Source organism: Gracilinanus agilis, chromosome 3 (assembly GCF_016433145.1).
Source record: "Gracilinanus agilis isolate LMUSP501 chromosome 3, AgileGrace, whole genome shotgun sequence".
Taxonomy (NCBI): domain Eukaryota; kingdom Metazoa; phylum Chordata; class Mammalia; order Didelphimorphia; family Didelphidae; genus Gracilinanus; species Gracilinanus agilis.
Genome location: NC_058132.1, coordinates 88,863,672 through 88,885,935, shown reverse-complemented (window position 1 = coordinate 88,885,935; position 22,264 = coordinate 88,863,672). Strand labels below are relative to the sequence as shown.

The 22,264-nt window shown below is 35.2% G+C and overlaps 2 protein-coding genes across 2 annotated transcripts; both read right to left on the bottom strand.

Annotated features, from left to right (window-relative positions):
* Positions 1–5,403: 5,403 nt before the first annotated feature.
* Positions 5,404–6,372, bottom strand: LOC123241144 (olfactory receptor 51L1-like). The gene has a single exon (XM_044668846.1). The coding sequence runs from the start codon at positions 6,361–6,363 to the stop codon at positions 5,404–5,406; it is 960 nt and encodes a 319-aa protein (XP_044524781.1). The 5' UTR covers positions 6,364–6,372.
* A 14,938-nt stretch (positions 6,373–21,310) lies between these two features.
* LOC123238702 (olfactory receptor 51L1-like) lies at positions 21,311–22,264 on the bottom strand. The gene has a single exon (XM_044665910.1). It carries the CDS (start codon positions 22,262–22,264, stop codon positions 21,311–21,313), a length of 954 nt encoding a protein of 317 aa, XP_044521845.1.

Sequence of the window (22,264 nt, the reverse complement as noted above, 5' to 3'; positions counted from 1 at the left end):
ACACTTTAAGTCTTCTCCAAAACTGCATTCTAGCTCTCCAAGGGCCTATGAAATCTGTCCTCTGAGTTGCCTCTCTCCTATTATTTCTATATCTGTGATTTCTTATTCCATCTAGGAAATTTCCAACTAAAATTTCACTTGCCTCTTTGGAATCCTCTTTCTGAAGAATACAAAATATATGAATGCTTGTTTTGTATGTAATATTAGTCTTGTTCTATAGCTACTTAAATTTGTACTTTGAATTTCTATTCTTCTGTTTTAGTTCTCTTACCATTGAAACATGAAGACTGATTCTGGGTTCCATATATATATATATATATTATTTAGATATAAATTATTTATTTCATAAATAATATATAAGATTGATGATGAGGATCAAAGGTTTGAGAATTTATAAATTTCCATCCAAATACATTCTATTGTTCTGTGATGGCAATTATTATATTCTGGATTTGAAAAATAATGAGGAAGAAAAAAAAGAGGTAGAGAAATGAGTTGCCACTATGGCTAATGAATTATCCAATAATGGAAGTCTTTAAATAGAGGTTGAATTTTGGGGGGGATTATTATAGAGAGGTCCCCAGTTTAGATATGGATTGAACTTTGATATCTCTTCAATAGATACTGTAATAAATGGTGATGGTAATGATTTAACTGCTGCCTTTGATTACTCCTCCACAAAGATGCCAAAGTGACATTCCTTTATCACAGCTCCAATCATATCATTCTCCTATGCAATACTATCCAATGCATTTCTATTATTTTTATGGCTCAATACAAAATCCTTCATAATTTAAATTCAGCTTGCCTTTCCAGGATTATACATCATTCTTCTTTTTATCATTCTATTGTCTGATCATACATTTTCTTGCTCTCATCATCATCTTCATCAATATTTCAGGTTTTCAAAACATTTTATATATATCATTTCATTTTATCCTCATAAATGTCCTGGGAGATAATACCCTCATTTTACATTTGCCAGTCAGTCAATAAACATTAATGGTCTGTTTTGTGCCAGGCACAAAGCTAAGCATAAGGGATGTAAATAGCAAGAAGAAATAGTTCCTGCTCTCAGGGAACTTACAATCTAATGGGGAAAGATGACGGACAAAAGGAAACTGAAAAATCTGGACAGAGGTTTAGAAAAGCTGAAATAGGAAGAGTTTAAATGCCTTGCCTACGGTCATTCACCTGGTAAATATCTGGGGTCAGATATGAAATCAGTTGTTTTGTTTTTTTATCTTTAAGTCTTTCCTTTAGGTTCATGCAAATGAATGTGGAACTGGTATATTAGTCACTCTTTTTCTGGGGCAAATTATTCATTTAATTAGCACAAATTATGTGCCAAGCATTATTTTCATTGTCTCAGATACTTTCCAATGATTTCAGTATGTTTATAAGCTGCTTATTTAGTGAGATGATGCCAGAGCAGAATGGGTCATAAAGCTGACCCCTCATCTTCTCTGTGCATATATTAAATTTAATAAAGCAGAAACAAAATTATCTTATTTCCATGACCCTTTATAAAATATTCTTAATAATAGTCTATTATCCTCTATTTATAGGAATTAATGTATTTATAAGTTTTAATACAAAAAAGTGATTCCCTAGGAGGTACATGTTAAAGAATGTAAATAGTTACTCAAAAAATAATTACAAACTATCAAATTATTATGAAGTATATGAATAACAAGTGCTTAAAAGCATTAGTAAATAGATAATCAAAGTCAAAGAGAGTGTAGTTTTGCTGCATATAGTTCAAAGTGACAAAGATGACAAGGTATGAATAGTAAAGATTGAATGGACATTGGATAGACAGGTGCCTAAGGCATTGTTGGTGGAGCTGTAAATATGTCTAAAGATTCTGGAAAGCAATTTGGAATTATGCTAAGAAAGGGAATAAAATATCTATTCACTTAGCAATCCCACTGAAAAGCACAAATTCCAAAGAAATCAAGAGTAAAAAGAAAGTTTTCACATACACTATATATTTATAATAGAACTTTTTGTAGTAATAAAGACTGGAATCAAAGTCATTGTTCATGTGAAGAATGGTTAAATGAGTTGGGGCACATTAATGCAATCAAACACTATTGTTATCAAAGAAACAATGGATATAATCAATATAGGGAAGGTTAAACATAAGCAGAATATCTCTATCAATACAAACTGATGAAACTTGAACCAGGAAAACAATAAACACAATAACTATAATAATGTAAATGGAAAGAACCACAAGAACAAAAATAATTAAGACAAAATGCTGCAAGATAATAATAAACAATTCTTGATGTTACACTAGAAACTAATTTGTATTATTTTATATTTCATCTTAGAGTATGTAATAAGGAACAAAGATAGTTTAATAAGCAGGCAAATGGCATGATTAGACATACTTTAGGATTATCCATTTGGCAACTGAGAGCATTCCTGGGGTCATGCCCTTTAAAGCCCTGATGGAAAACATCAGATTTCTACCAATGCTATGATTATATGAAATCTAATGTCATTTTCCCAGTCCTCATACATCTTGAATTTTCATGAGCTTTTCAAACGGTTGATGACCCTCTTCCTCTGGATCTTCCTAGACCTTAACACAGTGTATGGCACACAGAATGCTATTAATTAATGTTTATTGTTTGACTGATTGTATACTTTCTTTTCCTTTGTTTTCCATGACATGACTGAATTTTATGGTTTGATATCACTTTGATTAAGTTTCCAGTGGAATGTCACAGAGATTTGACAGGTGTCCCTTAAGAGTTTTATCAATGTTTTGAATAAAAGTTCTGATGGCATGCTTATAAATTTTTGGAATGACCAAAAGCTGGCAGGTACATCTAATATAATGGATGACTGAGTCGGGATCCTAAAAGATCATTTAGAAAATTTGGAATATTATACTGCCTGATAATTACTATCAATTCAATAGTAATATATTTATAATCTAATACTTGAGATTCTAAAAATTTACCTCACATATACAAAAAGTAGAAATCATGGTTTAAAAAATCATTTTAATTGAAAAAATATCTGTGATCTTTCAAAGTGTTTTTGTCAGTATTGTGATATGGCAGTCAAAAAAGCCAGTTTGATCTTGGACTTCATCATTTTAGTCATAGTTTCTAGGAATGAAAAGATCACAATACCCTTGTATTCTCTTCAAATCAGACCACATCAGAAGCATCTAGATTAGTTATAGCACCCCTTTTTAAGAAGAACTTTAATAAGACTAAGGGCAAAAAGAGAAGGGCAAATGGGAGCAAGGGTTTCTAGAACACATCATATGGAGTGATCAAAGAGAAACAAGCATTTTTAGGTGCAAATCAGAGTGACAGAACATCCATACAATTTTTATAGGAATAATGAACTATTACTAGTACTTTTTACGTAACATGCAAGAATCATCTTGCATTTCTTCAGGTCTTATGAGCTCACCATCCTCCATCTCTCCCATTCAAATTGCATTTGTATCTAGCAAAAGGTGACCTTTAAAATTTGATCCATATTGTACAAAAGGAAAAAGGAAAAAAAATATCTAGCTTGCCTACAATGTGCATGATACTGTGATGATTAAAAATGTCAAGAGGCAGAGTTCCAAGTACTAAAATTAATTAAACCAGACAAAACAAATTAAATAAGTCAAAAATTATCTTGGTAACAATAGACTAAGACATTCAGTATGCTGATTAGTTAAATAAAATTTTGGAAGCTCATCATTCAACCCTCCACCATACAGTCCAAAACATCTCTAACTACTGAATAATGGGGAGGTAGGCTTAATAATTTAGGATCCTTCCCTAAGTCTTTGATCATGATGGAAAATCATATACCTGATCCTAGGATTCTAAAGTCTAGTGCTGGTTTCACAAAGATTAGAATGAAGCAGCCATTGTTCTCAAGAATCTGATATTCTATTCTATGTGAAGAAAGATCCATATATATGTAAAAACAAATATTTAAAAAATAAAAGCACAATAACATCACTGTGGGGGGAAAGCAGCAATAATTGAGACACTTGGAAAGGGTAGGTGGAGAAGGTAACAGTTGACCTGAAAAGTGAGGCAAGATAGGAATTCCAAAACATGGATCAATAGGAGGATGAATTGGAGATAATATAGGAAAAGCACTAGAAAAAGCAAATAGTTGGTTTGGCTGGAACATAGAGTTCTATAGGCAAAACAATATGAAATGAGACTAGAAAGGTATTTTAAAGCTGTATTGCAAAGAGTTTTAAAAATCAAATAGAAGATGTGAAATAATATCCCAGAAGTAATAAGGAACCAAAAAAATCTCCTTGAGTAGGCATATAATATTATGATTAGACATGAGTTCTAGGATTGTTAATTTGTGGACAGAGAAGGAAATGTTGTAGAGAAAGGAGAGACTAGAAGTAAGAAAACTAATAAGAAAAGTACTCTAAGAGTCCAGGTAAAGGTCATGTGGCCCTGAACTGAGGAGAGAGGAAGAAATGAGTACAGGAAGGTTATGGTAGACATGATATTTAGAGAGACTGGATATCAAGTTAAGGGATTTTGGGGAATTAAGGATGATTTAGATGGAGAACATGAATTTCTGTGATTGTAATGATGCTGGTACCCTGGACAAAGTTGTAGAAGTTCCAAGAAGATTGGCTTTTGGGATGGGAAGATAATAATGTCTGTTTTGCACACACTGAATTTGACAGAATTTGAATTGATATGGGACAACCATATGGAGATTTCCAGTCCCCAAAGACCTAATAATGAGCTTAGAAAAGATTGAACAAGAAACATGAAGTCTGTAAGGCTAATATGTGTATCCATTTGTAAAATCTACATAGTTCGTCATGTATTAAATATATGATGATTGTAGTTTGGAGCAAGAAATATAAATATTATTAATAGATCAAATGGTGTGTGGCTTGCAGTCAACTCCATTTTGGTTAATCCTTTACACATTCTGCTTTTAAGTGAACATATAAGCTTACATATAAGCTTACTTATATATAAGTGAATATACATGCAAATTCTGCATGCATTAACCCATTCCCACCTTAAACAGTTTCAGTAAAACAAAGAGATTGTTTAAGAACAAAGGCCCATTGTGGACTTATAGCATAGTAGGCCCTTCTGCTTGCTTTCTATAACAAGGTCTAACTATAGGGATCTCCTTTAAATATAATCTCATAATAAAACTTGAACTAATCACCTTGACTTCGTATGCCTCATTCCCTTGAAATTTCTATGTTACAAATGGATAAAATAAAATGTTTCAATGTTGTAGTGTATAGTATTCCCTCCCTCTTCCATTTTCCTCTTTTCCCCTAGCTAAAACATCCCTTTCCTGGGTAGAGTGGAAATGATCCCATATAATTTAAGTCTTGAGTCTTGTGTGATGGGGATTATTTCTTGGCACAACCTACTCCCAGGTAGAATGGATTCTCTTAGGGAGAAGTAGACGAACGATCCCTAAACGAATCTGTTTGGTTTTCACACTGTAGATGATAGGGTTGAGTATGGGAGGCACCAACAAGTAGATATGAGCCATGAAAATGTGGACAAGGGGAGAGGCATGTTTTGCAAAACGATGAACAAGAGATAGACCAATCATGGGCACATAAAGGATAAGAACAGCACAGATGTGGGAGGCACATGTGTTGAGAGCCTTTAGTCTTTCCTTCTGGGATGCAATGCTCAGCACAGAACGGAGAATGAAGATGTAAGAAACCAGAATGCCCAAGGCATCAAATCCCCATAGAATAGTGATCAAAACCAATCCATAAATGACATTAAATTTAATGTCAGCACAAGCCAAGCGAATCATATCCTGATGTAGGCAGTAAGAGTGAGAGAGAACGTGAGAGTGGCAGAAAGGAAAGTATGCAAGGCGGATCATTAGTGGAATAATGGAGAGAGAGCTCCTCAAAACAGCTGTTATTCCAATCCTAATGATGCGCTTTGGGGTGAGGATGGTGGAATACCTCAGGGGGTGACAGATGGCTACATAGCGGTCAAAGGCCATTGCTAGGAGCACTGCTGATTCTGTGAAGGAGAAAGTATGAATGAAGAACATCTGTATCACACATGTGTTGAATTCAATCTCACTGGAGATGGACCACAACACTCTAAAGAGAGAAACAAGTGTGGGAAGGGACATGCCCATATCAGTGAGCGACAACATGGCCAAGAAATAATACATGGGTTCATGGAGGCTTGGGTCAGTCCGGACAATATGAAGGATGGTACAGTTTCCCAGTATTCCAATCATATAAAGAATGAAGAAAGGGATGGAGATCCAGTGGTATAGTGCCTCATATCCAGGAATTCCAGTGAGATAGAATGTAGTGGATAGGGAACTACTGGAATTGAAGTCTGCCATGGAACTTCTGTGTAGAGCCACAATCCCATTCCACACCCACTTACTTCTATAAGGAAATGAAAGACACAAAAGCAGTTGTAACAAAGAATTCAAACTGTATTTTGTCATTATACTTAGTTGCTTGCTTTTTAACCATTTTTGCATTTACCTATACATTTTCTTTTCATCTATATTCTTAGCCCACTTTTCCTCTTCTCTTGCTGTTTTTTTAATTCCTGAGTACACTCTATGAACCATTTTATTCCTAAATAGCAGAAATGAGCATTAGAAAGCCACCTGGTCTCATAATAAATACTATAAAACATAAAGGCTGTGGGAAATCTTTGCGGAATTATTTAAACTTAGCCCTATGTGGATGACAAATTAGATCTCTTGTTTAGAGTCTGGATTTGTTTAATTCTTAACTCAGGAAATAGAGGCTATGTAAACCCCCCAAATTGTTCAGCTGCATGTAGATAGTTGTATTTAATGTGAGCGGTTTCTTCTGCAATATATCTCAAGCCATCCATGCATTTTATCTGGCAATTACCTCTGTGCTGGCCAATCAGCTATTATTCTCTTGGTTCTGAATTATGTTCTCTGCCACAAAAATTAGAGTATAAGAAGTAGGGTCTCTGACAGTCCACCTTATGGCTAGTATTACCTAAATAGTGTCAATTTATAAGGCAAGATGCAGGTGAGTGACTTTAGAATTAGAGTGGAACACAGGCCCTGTTCCTTTGTTTGAATTCTCCATAATAGCTGTGTGACACCTTGAACAAGGGAATTACTCAGGGTGGGGTTAGAACCAGCCTACTCAACCTTTTTGGTGAATTAGTAGTCTTTGAGACTGATCACTCAAAGGTTCTTGGAGACAGCATTGCCATCTAATGAATTTAGCCAGTAGTTCCATGGCAGATTCTCTTTCTGCCTCTCTCTCTCCCTGCCTCTACCTCTGTCTGTCTGTCTGTCTGTCTGCCTGTCTTTTTCTGTTTCTCTCTCTCTATTTCTCACCCTCCTTTCTTCTCTTCCTTTATTCTTTCAGCCTTCCAATAGTATAAACCACTAAACCAGATACCTGTTTCTGTGACAGCTACACTGATGCACTATGATCCAATGCTTAAATTCAAGAGCTGCCAGAGGACCATATGATCTCACAGGAGGAGATCCTTTAATCAGCTATTAGTGTTGTGTCCTTTCTTGTCTTGATACCATTTTGTTAATTAAGTGACCATCACTAACAGGTCACCAAATATCTGCCCAATATTTATTCACTTAGAACAAGTCCAAGTTAATGAAGGAAACTAGAAAGTATTCTCTAGATTTCAATGGTTATGGACTGAACACACAGGAGTAATAGGAAACCCTTATGTTTTTCTCCTTTTATTCTCTATATAAGCTTCAAAGTATTGTTTGTGGACTCTGCTGCCATAAAATATTTATAAGGGAAAAATGCAGCCAGACAGAAAGGAAAAAAATATAAATCTGCAATCAGAAAGTTTGAAATAGTTGGGAAGATTAATGAAGCTTCATATTTGAAACAGTTCTTTCAGCTTTTTGTAAGCTGAAGCTAAACTCTTTTTCCCAGTAAGTAGGGATTTACTTTTCCTTCATGCTTTCAGTAGGAGACAAGGTTATAAATAGGAAAAATAAAGCAAAATTTTTTCTGTCACTCTATTTAGAACTAGCCAGAATGGGGTTATAGAGATGAAGTCAGTAAGCAAAGATTTCCTTTCTCTCCAGGAATTTTTTTCTTAAACAATAGAAATTTGTGGCATCATAAACAAATTTTTATTTTGATGTTTTTCAGTTGTGTTCAACTCTTTGTGACTTCATTTGGGATCTTCTTGGCAAAAATTTACTGGACTTGATTATCATTTCTTTTTCCAATTGATAAGGAAACTGAGAAAAATAGAGTTCAGTGACTTGCCAAATGTCCCATAGGTAGTATGGCCAGATTTGAACTCAGAATGATGAGTCTTCTTGATTCGAGGCTCAGCACTCTATCTATTATGCTAGCTAGCTGCCCATAAACTGGTCTATTAGAGGCTAAATTTTTGGCTTAATTATTATTTTTTTATTTTTTTTCAAACCCTTGTACTTCGGTGTATTGTCTCATAGGTGGAAGATTGGTAAGGGTGGGCAATGGGGGTCAAGTGACCTGCCCAGGGTCACACAGCTGGGAAGTGGCTGAGGCCGGGTTTGAACCTAGGACCTCCTGTCTCTAGGCCTGACTCTCACTCCACTGAGCTACACAGCTGCCCCCTTAATTATATGTTTGCTGTTAATTTTAAAATCAGCTTTTAAAGATTTTTGTAATTGCTGAAATATTCTAAAGAAGAAATGAAAATATGAGATTGACATCCTAAATCATTGAAACAGAGTTTACTGAAAACCAGTGTCTATAATTTGAGGTGCTGACAATTAATATCTTATGAGAAAATAAAGATTTTGAATTATAATTATAAATTCAGATTTGACTGAGCTCATCCCAAAACTAAATTATAATGTGTTCTCATCAAAAGTAATGTGTTCTCCTATAATTGATATTTAAACCTCTATAGATAGATTAAACTTCAATACAAGATAAATAAGATGTTTTGCATTAAGTCAAAATTTGTAATATCTGCTTGAATAAGAATTAAAAGTGATTAAATATAATTAGTATAGAATGACAAACTGATAGTTGATGAAGTGATTTTCTACATTGGATAGGAAATATTTCAATTGAATTGATGTTATTTGTGCCTTTGCCTATATAATGAATCAACTTTTCCTAACTTCTGTCAAGGATATTATCATTCTTTCAGTCTCTAGACTCAGTCTTACAGATATTCTTCCCTCTTCCTTCTGCCTCAGTTCCCATATTTGATGAGTAGCCAAGCTCTATTGATTTCATGTCTTATTTCTTTTATTCATTCTCTTTCCTTCACTTACACTTTCCTTTCCTCTCACATGGCTCCTAATTACCAATGTTGCCTCTGTTCCTTCCCTTTTCTACTCATACTTGGCAAAACTGTCAGAACAATATTCCTAAAACAAATATCTCTTCATATCACTACCTACTCAAGAACCTATTTCCTCTAAGTTCAACTATAGACTCTGTGAGCCTTTTAAAACCCTTCATAATCATTTCCCACCTACCTTACTGATGTCTTATACTCTGCTCCATGCAGTCTATGTCCCAAACTAACTAGTCCATTTGTTGTACCATACGGTGACTTTATTCAGGCTAACCTCAATGTGGGATATAACCTTCCTTCTTCCCTCTACTTTTTGATGTCCCTCATTTTTTTCCAATCTCAGATCAAACTTGAACTTCTTACTTTAGGCCTTTTTGGATCCTCTGCTCAATAGTGCTTCCATCCCAAAACCTCCTATTTTTTGTGCATTTACTTTCTTTAAATTTTATATCCATATATGTGTTAAGCACTTTATGATTCTGTCCTTAATTTTGTCCTTACAACAACCATGGTAGTTAGTTGCTATTAATATCATTATTTTACAGTTGAAGAAACTGAAGCAAAAGGAAGTGAGGTTACTTATCCAGGGTCACAAAGCTAGTGAATGCCTGAGACTGAATTAGAAATCCTGTCTTCCTGAATCAAGCTCAGCATTCTTTCCATTCTGCCACATAGCTGATCATTTATATTTTGTCATTCTTTTAAAATCTGTTTGTCTTTTTCTGTTGTACCCTTGTTTATGGGGTAATGCCTCTTAAAATGACTTACTATGACAATACAGATTTCCTCTATTGCCTTTGTTTTTAACAGCTCAGATTCATTCATTTTATTCAATGCTTACATAAATATTTTATGCTTACCTAAATATTTTTTGGAGAATTCTCTTCCCATTTCTGGCCTCTTCTTATCTATAAATGAATATATAAAGCCAGGAAAAAAGTACTTACCTAGAGTATTTTAAGTTCTCAGTGAGTTTGGAACAAAGTGTGATACTGCAGAAAGCCAGATATTTCTAGAATCAGAGAAACTGGGTTTAAATTTTAGCTCTGCTACTTATTGTGACAATAGTCAAGTTACTTGATCTCTTAGATCTTTTTCTTCTGATCTATAAAATTATAAAGTTGTCCGTCAACCAACTAACATTTACTAAGCATCTTGTACGTGGGAGGCACTGTGCTAAGCTCTGAAGATAGAAAGAAAAGCAAAAAAGTACCTGATATCAAGGAGCTCACTTCATGTGGAGATAACATGAAAATAACCGTTTCCAGACAATTTATATCCTGGATAGATGGGGGATTGGTTCATATTAGATGGAAGAGAATAAGAATGAGGAGGACTAAGAGTGGTTTCTTGTCAAGGTGGGACTTTAGATGAGAATTAAAGGAAAATTAAAGGAAAAAGGAGACAAAATAGAAGAGGGAAAGCATTTATAGCCATGGTTATAAAATGAGGAGGATCTAATTATAGCCAAGGCCCCTTGGCTCACAACCTGACCTTTAATGATGATAATAATAATAATATTATCATATATATTTAGCACTTTAATTCTTGGCAAGCTTTTTCTATGCAATAATCATCTCCAAGTAATAGATTCAACTAGTTAGGATCAGATATACTAATTGAACCAAAATCTTTGACTACAACAGCAATTATTATTTTTTACTTTGTTCTCGTCAGAATAAGGAACTACCTAGATTATCTATCTGATGGTCTATTAATAATGTGAGAAGTTTAAGAAAAAAGGAAGAAAAAACACAGGAAGTATATTTTAGTGCTATGCTTTTAATTGAAACCATATATCTATTAATGTAGTGGAGAAATAATACTCTATTAATGGAATGTCATATGTCATGTCCTACAAAGATGCAGTGATTACTCAGTTTTTGAACCTACAATGTGATATGGGTTGCAAAAGGACAAACAGGTGGCATAGTGGAAGAAATGTGGGGCTTGGATTAGAGAAGATCTGAATTTGAATCCTGCATTAGATATTTACTAATTGTATAATTCTAGATAATGCATTTAAGCTCCCTCTGCTTTGATTTCCTCAACTCTAAAATGGGAAGAAATGGCGCCTACTGAGTATAGTTGTAAGATCAAATAACGTAACATGTAAAACACCTTGCAGATCTCAAAGGACATGTTGATGCTAGTTATTTCATTATTATTATAATTATTTTGAGGTAAAGAGAAGAAATTTAAATAGTTTATACAGGATACTTGAATCATAATGAATATATTCATGTCTTCAATCTTTTCAGGATGGGATGTACAACATAAGAATAGGTAGCCATTAGAATTCTTCCTGAGTCATTGCCTTGTCATGGCAGAGGCATTTGCATAGCTCAACAAAAATATAAATTATGCCATTACAGGCATATCCAAAATGAACAAATAATAGTGGAGAATTCTGACAAAAGATTTTCTATTGCAGAAGAAAAGGGCAAACCCTTCCTATATTTTCCAATAAAATCCCAGAGACAGAATTAAATGGTCCACAGAGACACGAGGAGGCAGACACAGCTAAACAACTGACAACAACAACAAATTATTAACATGCAGAAGAGAAATATTTGACTAACATGTTATATAGGAAAGGAAGTAAAATGAAAAGAGAGTGACAACTAGTATCCTAGAATGAACGATGGATGAGGGTAGCACCAGTCATTGCTCTGAAGAATAAAAAAGATTGATGAGAGGGAAAATGGACATCAAGAGACCATTTTTAAGATCAGACTATGATGTTGGAAATAGTCCTCTTTGGTCATTGTCACCCTTTGTACTGGAGATGTTATAATTTTCTCTTCTGTCTTATGTTTAGTACAATGTTCTTTCACTAAATTGTCTCCCTAATGTTTTCTAGTGTTTGATTGTAATGGCCAAGAAGACAGAATGGAAAGAGTACCAGATTTATTGTCAGAAGATCTGAGTTTGAATGCTGTTTTGTTTTTTGATACTTTGTGACCTTGAACAAGTCACAACCTCCCTTGTTCTCAATTTTCTCCTTGAAAAAATGAGATTGTTTATTTTGGAGATATTAAAAATCTTTTAAATATATTAATTTTATGAATTCTCAGAAATGATTCCTTATAGTTTTCCTATATAAACTTATATAAAACCTTATAGTTTTCCTATATAAACTGGTGGTGGCATATGTTTGGGAAATTTTCAGCCCTAAATTTAGGAAGACAGAGATTCTAAAGTTAAGAATGGCTTCTGGTAAGAGGCAAGTATGGTATTTCAGCTGTTTACAAATATTAATTTTTCCTTTATAAAGGATCTTAATTGGAAGGAGGTGAGGATGAGGTGAGGAAGGTTGTTGTGTTTAATGTGGCATGAAAGACAAGGGATCTTCAATTTGAACTAGAGACTAACGTTGGCCAAACATTCCATGAACTTAATAAGACCTTGAGAAAAATCAAAACAAAAATGTTCAAGCAACCCTAATTTTGTTCTTTCTGTAATATTTCCTCCATCTCCAATCCTAACTTGAGGTCCCTAGATTAATTTTCTATTTCTGACCTCATCTGTCCACCATCCTTGCCTCCTACTTACCTTTTAAAAACTCACTCAGATTCAAGATTTCTCTCAGCGTAGTCAGGTTTCTTCCTGTGTTGTTAGCTACTATGGTGAGTTCATATATATATTCACTCTTTCCTAGAATCTCCTGTTGCTCAGTGAAGCTAGATAATTCCCAAGGAAGATAAGGTTTCAGGGATATGGCTAAGATAAAGATTTGGAGTTCTTCACTTAAGGGACCTCTATGGTCCCTTGTGATGGGAGGTTTTACTCTCTCTGAAATACAACTGTGAATCACTGATTGGAGTAGAACCAATACTCTTCAACATTTTTTATTTTTCTGTTAAGTACAAGAAAAAACCCTTGGTCAATCTCTGACCACTTTATTCCCCCAGGTTTATTTTCCTTTACTTTTACTTCAACTTGACTTTTGTCCAATTAAGTCATTGTTCCAACTGTACACAACCAACAGATATAGGAACTATTTTCACATCATGTGAAAATTGCCTATTCATGTCCCTTAACCATTTGTCTATTGGGGAATGGCTTCATTTTTGTTAAATTTGACATAGTTCTTTATATATTTGTGAAATTAAAATTTTTTCAGAGTTTTGTTATAAAAATATTCACTGAGTGTGTTCCTTTCCTTCTAATTTTGGTAATATTGGTTTTGTTTGTATAAAAACTTTTAATTTGGTATAATCAAAGTTATTCATTTTACATTTTGCAAGTTCTTTATCTCTTGTGTGGTCTTAAATTCCTTCCTTTCCCACAGATCTGACAGGTATACTATTCTATGTTCACCTAAATAATTTATAGGTTCATTCTTTATATTGAAGCCATATACCAATTTTGAATTTATCTTGGTATAGAGTGTAAGATATTGATCTAAACCTAATTTTTCCCACACTATTTTCCAATTTTCCTAGAAGTTTTCCATTGATCCACACTTCTGTCTGCTAGCCAGTACCATATGGTTTTGGTGATCATTGTTTCATAGTACAGTTTAAGATCTGGTACTGCAATGTCCCTGTCCACATTTTTTCATTATTTCCTTTAAAATACTTGATCTTTTGTTCCTCCAGTTGATCTTTATTACAATTGTATAAAAAGTTGTTTGGTAGTTTGATAGGTATGGCACTGATTATGTAGATCAATTTGGGTAGGATTATCATTTTTGTTATATTAGTTCATCCTACTCATGAGCAATTAATGTTTTTTTCCAATTATTTAGATCTAGTTTTAATTGTGTGAATAATATTGTGTGGTTGTGTTCATATAATTCCTGTGTTTGCCTTTGCAAATACATTCCTAAATGTGTTATATTGTCTAGAGTGATTTTAAATGGAATTTCTCTTTCTAATTCTTGCTCCTGAGTTTTGTTGAATATATACATATATATGTATATATATAAATGCTGATGATTTATGTGCATTTATTTTGTACACTGCAACTTTGCTAATGTTGTTAATTATTCCCACTAGCCTTTTATTTGATTTTCTTGAATTCTTTAAGTATACCATTATATCATCTGCAAAGAGTGATAGCTTAGTCTCCTCATTGCCTATTTTAATACCTTCTGTTTATTTTTCTTCTCTAATTGCTATTGCTAGTGTTTCTAGTACAATGTTAAATAATAGAGATGATAATGGGCATCCTTCCTTCCTTCCTAATCTTATTGGAAGACTTCTTACTTGCTCCCATTGCACGTGATATTTGCTGATTGTTTTAAATATATACTGTTTATTATTTTAAGGAATGATCCATCTATTTCTATATTTTCTATTGTTTTCAATAGGAATGAGTATTGCATTTTGTGAAAGGCTTTTTCTGCATCTATTGAGATAAGCATGTGATTTTTGTTGGTTTGGTTGTTGATAAGGTCAATTAAATGGATGACTTTCCTAATATTAAAAAAACCCTTGCATTCCTGGCATAAATCCCACCTGATCATAGTGAATAATCAGCGTGATCACTTTCTGGAGAATTTTTGCTAATATTCCATTTAAGATTTTTTACATCTATGTTCATTAAGGAAATTAGTTTGTAGTTTTCTTTCTCTGTTTTTAGTCTGCCTGGCTTTGGAATCAGTACCATATTAGTATCCTAAAAGGAATTTGGTAAAACTCCTTCTTTGCTTATTTTGACCAATAGTTTGTATAGTATTGGGATTAATTGTTCTTTAAATGTTTGATAGAATTCATTTGTGAATCCATCTGAACCTCAGGATTTTTTCTTAAGTAGTTCTTTTATGAATTATTAAATTTCTTTTTCTGAGATAGGATTGTTTAAGTATTCTATTTCCTCTTTTGTTAATCTAGACAATTTATATTTTTTATAATATTCACCTATTTCACCAAGATTGTCATATTTATTGCCATATAATTGGGCAAAATAGTCTTAATAACTTTCATTTCTTCTTCATTTGAGGTGAGGACACCCTTTTCATCTTTCATATTATTAACTTTATTTTCTTCTTTCTTATTTTATTATATTAACAAGTACTTTATATATTTTATTTGTTTTTTCAGAGCACCAGCTCCTAGTCTTATTTATTAATTCAAAAGTTTTTATGTTCAATTTTAGTAATTTCTCTTTTGATTTTTTATTTCCAATTTAGTTTTTATCTGGAGATTTTTAAGTTGTTCTCTTTCTAGTATTTTATGTTGCATGCCTAATTCATTGATGTATTTTTCCCTCTCTGATTGGTTGATATATGCACTCAGGGATATAAATTTTACCCTGAGTACTACTTTGGCTGCATTCCATAGATTTTGATAAGTTGTTTTCTCATTGTCATTCTTTTAAATGAAATCAGTAATTATTTCTTTCAAATTTTTCTTTGACCCACTGACTTGAAAAATTAGATTATTTAGTGTCCAATTAATTTTAAATCTGCCTTTCCATAAGCTCTTATTGATGATGATTTTTATTTTTTTATGGTCTGAAAAATGCATTTATTATTTCTGCTTTTCTATATTTGTTTGTAATGTTTTTATGCCCTAGTAAATGGTCATTCTTTGTATTGTGCCATATGCTGCTGAAAAGCAGGTATATTCTATTCATCCCTATTTGTTTTTCTCTAGATATTTATTATCTCTAATTTTTCTAACATTTCATTCATTTCCCTTACTTCTTATTTATTTTTTCTGCCAATTTATCTACTTCTGATAGAGGAAGGTTGAGGTCCCCCATTAGTATGATTTTACTATCTATTTCCTCCTTTAGCTCCTTTAATTTCTCCTTTAGAAATCTGAAAGCTCTACAGTTTGGTGCATATATGTTGAGTACTGATATTGTTTCTTTATTTATACTGCCTATCATCAAGATGTAATTATCTTCCTTATCTCTTTTAATGAGATCTATTTTTGCAGTTTTAGATTGTAATTGCTACTCCTGCCTTTTTTGTTTCAGTTTCAGCCCAATAAATTCTGCCCCACCCTCTTATCTTTACCCTTTGCATGTCTACCTGCCTCAAGTGATTTTCTTTTAGACAACATATGGTAGATTCTGGTTTTTAATCCTTTCTACGATATGCTTCCTTTTTATTGGTGAGTTGATCCCATTGACATCCATAATTACAATTACTATCTGTCTATTTTCTTCCATTTTTAGTTCCTCCTTTGATTCTGCCTTTTCTCTTATCCCTCTTTCCCTCCCCTCCAACTTTCCACTTTTTGTCAGTCTCTCCCATTTCCTCTCTTTAATGTTACTCTCCTTCCCAACCCCTCCCCTCTTGATTATTCCCCTCTCACTAGTATCTTTTAAATTACCCCCACACCTTTCCCTCTCTTGATTTTCTCCCCTCCCCACCAGCCCATTTATTTCCCTTGTACTTCTTTATAAGGCATGATACAATTCTCTGTCCTCATGGATCTGACTGTTCTTCCCTCTCTGAGTGAATTTCAATGTGGGAAAGATGTAAGTTTTACCTGATCTTTTCCACCCTTCAATTGTATTGGTCTTCCCACCCACCCACCCCATGGGCTTCTTTTAATGGGAAAATGATAGAGATAAGGATAAGATTTAAAAGAAGTGGAAGACTATCTTTAAGGCTCATACTAGGAACTCAAGGGAAATGATTTTAGCAGGCAGAAGGCAGAACAGAAACAGTTTGGAAGTGACAACTGCTAGAGTTGTCACTTCCTGTAAGAGGTTGGGCATCTTCCTGTCCAGAAGGGAGGAGGAAACATGTCTTGTCAGAGCTTGTAGACCTTAACCTGGCTATGGAGAAGGAGTAAACCCATAAACCATCTTTGGAGGTACTCTTTTTGACTGGGAAACATCTAGAAAAAGGATCTTACCATACCTGCTGTGTTTTTCAGAAGGTTTTTATCTAAAAATCCTATCAGATTGGCTTTGAGGTTTTACCTCAAGGGTCAGACCTCATGGGGTGAACTTAGCCACTTGAGATCAATCATGAACAGTTTTCAGAGATAGCTTGTGAACTAAATCGAACCGACTACTGAGGATCATAGAGAGGTAGCTTAGTCAGCTTTGGGGGAACAACTAGATAGAAATAGGGAGCTGGTAAGTTAGCCAGAAGACCCAAAGGCTTCCTCTTTTGAGGAACATAGAAGATTGTGTAGTTACTAGCTAGATCCATTAGAATTAGGGACCCCTTATTCTGATCCTCAGTTTATATCCCCTCTCATAATAAAAGAGATATTGTTTTTTTAATCGATTGTCTCCAAGGTATTTGCAAAACTGACCCATTGAGAAAAAGTGATTCTGTTTCACTCTATTAACAATAGTTTAGAATACCTGGATGGGTATTAAGGGGGATCCTCTAAGTGAAAACTATTCTATCCACTCAGGGTCTCCTCCCTTTATCTCTTTTTTTTAGTCTTCTCCGCCCCCCTTGCCCCATGGACTTCTTTATTAAATGTTTTACCCCGTTTTATCTCTTTTCCCATTTCCCTTAGAATTATTCTCTTTTTTGCCCCTAGCTTTATATATATATATTTACATATCCTATACAATTTGTCAGTGTATCGTCTAAGTATACTTCTAGCTAACCTGATGATAATAACAATTCTTAAGAGTTACCAATATCATCTTTTCTTTTAAGAGTACAAATCATTTGAACTCATTGGGTCCCTTAAAAATATTTTTTCCCTTTCCTAATTATCTTTTGGTGATTCTCTTGAGTTCTGTGTTTGGGTATCAAATTTTCTTTTTAAGTCAGGTCTTTTCTTTAGAAATGCTAAAGAGGAACGTTCAGAGGAAGAACTACAGGAGTAGAAACACAGAAGAAAAACAACTGTTTGAACACATGGGTTGATGAGGGCACAATTTGGGATGTAGACTTTTAATGACCACCCTAGAATAGGTCTTGAGCAATGACACATAAAGAAACCAGTGGAAATGTACATTGGCTGTGGGGGTGGAAGTAGGGGGAGAGAGAGCAAGAACATGAATCATGTAACCATGGAAAAAATTTTCCAAAAAAATAAAAAAACAAATACTTAGAAGTCTTCTATTTTATTAAATAACCATATTATATATATATATATTTGGGGGTAGTTGATTCTTGGTTGAAGACCCAGTTCCCTTGGTTTCCAGAATATCATATTCCATGACTTCTTGTCTTTCAGTGTGGATGCAGTCAAGTCCTGTGTTATCCTAACTGTGGCTGCATGATATCTGAATAGTTTCTTTTTAGAAGTTTGTTGTATCTTTTCCTTGGTATGGAAATTCTTGAACTTGGCTATAACATTCCTGGGCATTGTGAATTGGTGATTTAATGCAGGAGGTGATCTGTGGATTTTTTCAATCTCCACTTTTCCTTCTTCTTCAAGAATGTCCAGGCAGTTTTCTTGGATATTTTCCTATAGAATGATCTCTTCTGTATCTATTTTCCCAGTTTATAATTTTATCATTGAGATGTTTCATATTTTCCTCAATTTTTTCATTCTTTTGATTTTGTTTTATAGACTCTTATTGCCTTGTGAAGTCATTTGCTTCTAGTTGTTGGATTCTTATTTTTAAAAAATTAATTTTATCACTGGTTTTTTGATCATCCTTTTCATTTTGGTCTGTTTTCGTTTATAGGTCATCTTTCACTTTCTTTGCCTCCTTTTCAATCTAGTCAATTCTCACTTTCAAGGCTCTATTTTCTTGTGCAGTTTATGTGCCTATTTTGCTTTTTGAGTTATTTCCCAATTTTCTTAACCTCTCTTAATTGTTTTTTGAATTTTGTTTTGAGCTCTTCCAAAACCTGTGTCAAATTTGCTGGAGTTTCAGAGTTTTTTCTTGGTACTCCTTGGTCCTCCTCTGTTACATTTGTTTTTTGGTCATTATCTGGATAAAAGCTGTTGATTATAAATTTTTTTTTCTTTCTCAGTTATTTTCTCATATTTTTTTCTTTTTTCTCCCCCATCATTAGCTACATTCTTGCTCTTCTGTTTATTTGCTGGATCTGTGGGTTGAGCTATTCTGTCCTGAAGGGGGCTTCTTATCTTCTCTGCTAATTAACTGGATTAGGCTTATGGAGCTCACAATGTTGTATTAATGAGCCCTGAGGCCAGATCTTCTCTAGCTCCCAGCAGAGGATGAAGGTTAATGTAAATGTAAGGAGGCTGAAGGTAATTACTCTTGCCCTCCTCTCTTCCTTCATGCCTGACACCTCCCTGTCATCTGCTTTAGTCAGAGCCATGAGTTTCCCATGTTTGTACCAAAGTACTCTATCATGGTTGCAGCTTTCTCCCTGGCATCCCATTCAGCTAGAATCTTACCATGGTCTCAGTGCACTTGGTGTGGGAGGGGTGTTGGAGATTGAGCTTCCCCGCCTTTTGAAGGCTTTTTATCTGCACTATTCCAAGCCTGGATTAAGTAGGCCAAATTGATTTGCAGAGCTCAATGTGCCCTAAGGCCAAAACCTCCAAAGACAGAGGCCCAAGATTGAGGAGTGGTACTTGACAACTGCAACTACACTGACCTCCTCACTACCCTCCCTGCCAGCTATAGACAGAGCCCTGTGCCTCTAGTACCTATGATAGCAAGGCAATCCCTGTGGGGAGGAGCCCTTGGTTTGAGATCCTAGCAACCACCCTAGTCTCAGAACAGTAAGTGGGGGAAGGGTCCTAGGACCTTCCTTCTTTCCTTTCCTTAAACCAGAGAATTCAACCTCCACTGCATATCTTTTTAAATTGAATGTAGCAGGAGGGTCCCCCAGCTCTGTCCAATCAAATTGTTGTATTTGGTTTTGTGTACCCCTCTAAGCTCTTTGTTTTTGATTAGTACAAAAGTTTTCAGAGAGGACTTGACTTATACTGCATCTAAGGTGCCATATTGACACCAACTCATGAAAGATGATTTTTAGCAGGCAAAAGCATTGACTTCAAATACAATTCACAAAAGCCTAGCACTTGATGAAATACAAGAGTAATTTATATAATTCATTGCATTGAAAATGACATTTCTTCTTCAAAAGGAATCATTGATTAATTCAAGTAAGAACATCAAACAAAATAGCTTCTGTAGATAATATTTAGTATCAAATCTATACATATCCAGTGAGGGATAGGTTGCAATGGGGTAGGAACTGTTGTGAGGAAGATTATGTAGTATTAGTTGCATATAGTTTATATGGACCTAGGAGGAAGTGCTGGAGGATTCCAAGATGGAATGAAGGAGCAGGAAGTAGGGCTTGTGCTCTGGGAAGGACTCCATTAGTGGTTGGCACAAACTGTTGCTAGCCCTGGGAGATCTCAGAGTTAAGGAAACCCGGCATCCTGATTCTCTGGGATCTTGAGTGGTGGAGGCTTTCAGCAAGTGCATAATACCTGCAGAGCTGCAGCAAGTGGAGGAGGAGTTTGGGATCTGGTGGACAGCATCTCAAACACACTCTCTCTACCTTGGCTCTTGGCATCCTGTGATCATCCTTGGATAACTGTGAGCCCCAAAGCCACCCTCAGGCCCTTTAGCTGTACTGGCCAAATCTTCCTCACAACAGTACTACAAAGATTGAGCTCTAGATAAATCAGTTAGAGAGATAGTTGTATTACAGAGAGATTGACTTGATAGGAACTAAGGCTGTTTGAATGATTGTAGATGGTGACTTTCTTCAATTTTGTTACTATTACTTCTATTTTCTTTCCTTCTTACATATACTATATAATTAATGGTTTGTGCATGTATGTGTTCCTGTTCCTTGCATGAGTATCTCTGTATATGTGAGGAGCTGGGAAGACTAATACTCATGAAACTTCTATACCTATCGGTACTCTTCTCAGGCCCTCAACATGATGAGCTTCATTGGATTGTCTTTTTTTTTTAAATCCTTAACTTCTGTTTATTGACTCATAGGTGGAAGAGTGGTAAGGGTGGGCAATGGGGGTTAAGTGACTTGCCCAGGGTCACAGAGCTGGGAAGTGGCTGAGGCAAGATTTGAACCTAGGACCTCCTGTCTCTAGCCCTGACTCTCAATCCACTGAGCGACCCAGCTGCCCCCTTATTAGATTGTCTTTTAGTAGCACTTACCTCTAGGTGGAGTGAAATCTCTTGGGGGTGATCAGGTGAATGATCCCCCTACGAATTTTCTTGTTTTTCACACTGTAGATGATGGGATTGAGAACAGGAGGCACTAGCAGGTAGATGTCAGCCATGAGGACATGCACAAGAGGAGAGGCATGCTTGGCAAAAGGATGGACAATGGAAAGGCCAATCATGGGCACATAGAGGATGAGAACAGCACAGATGTGAGAGGCACATGTGTTCAGGGCCTTCAGTCTCTCCTCCCATGTAGCAATGCTCAACACAGATTGAAGGATGAAGATGTAAGACACCAAGATGCCCAGAGAATCTAATCCCCAGAATAGAGTGACCAGTAGTAACCCATAGATAAAGTTAAATTTGGTGTCTGCACAAACCAGGCGTATTATATCCTGATGCAGGCAGTAAGAATGAGAGAGGACATGGGAATGGCAGAATGGGAAGTATTTCAGTCGGATCATCAATGGAATGACAGGGAGGGAGCTCCGAAGAAAAGCAAATATTCCAATTCTAGCAATACGTTGTGGGGTAAGGATGGTGGCATACCTTAGGGGATGGCAAATAGCTACATAGCGATCAAAGGCCATTGCTAGGAGCACTCCTGATTCTGTGAAGGAGAAGGCATGGATGAAAAACATCTGTGTCACACAAGTGTTGAATTCAATTTCCCTAGAAATAGACCACAACACTCGGAGGACAGATGCGAGGGTGGGAAGGGACATGCCCATGTCTGAAAAAGACAACATCGCCAAGAAGTAGTACATAGGTTCATGGAGGCTTGGGTCATTCCAGATAGCATGAAGGATTGTGCAATTACCTACTATTCCAATAAAGTAGAGGATGCAGAAGGGGATAGAGATCCAGTGGTGTATTGCCTCATAACCAGGAATTCCAGTAAGATAGAATGTAGAAGAAGGAATGCTACTGGCATTGAAGTCTTCCAT

Excerpts from the sequence above, each read along its gene's own strand:
- LOC123241144 (XM_044668846.1), bottom strand. The coding sequence starts at position 6,363 with ATGGCAGACTTCAATTCCAGTAGTTCCCTATCCACTACATTCTATCTC.
- LOC123238702 (XM_044665910.1), bottom strand. The coding sequence starts at position 22,264 with ATGGAAGACTTCAATGCCAGTAGCATTCCTTCTTCTACATTCTATCTT.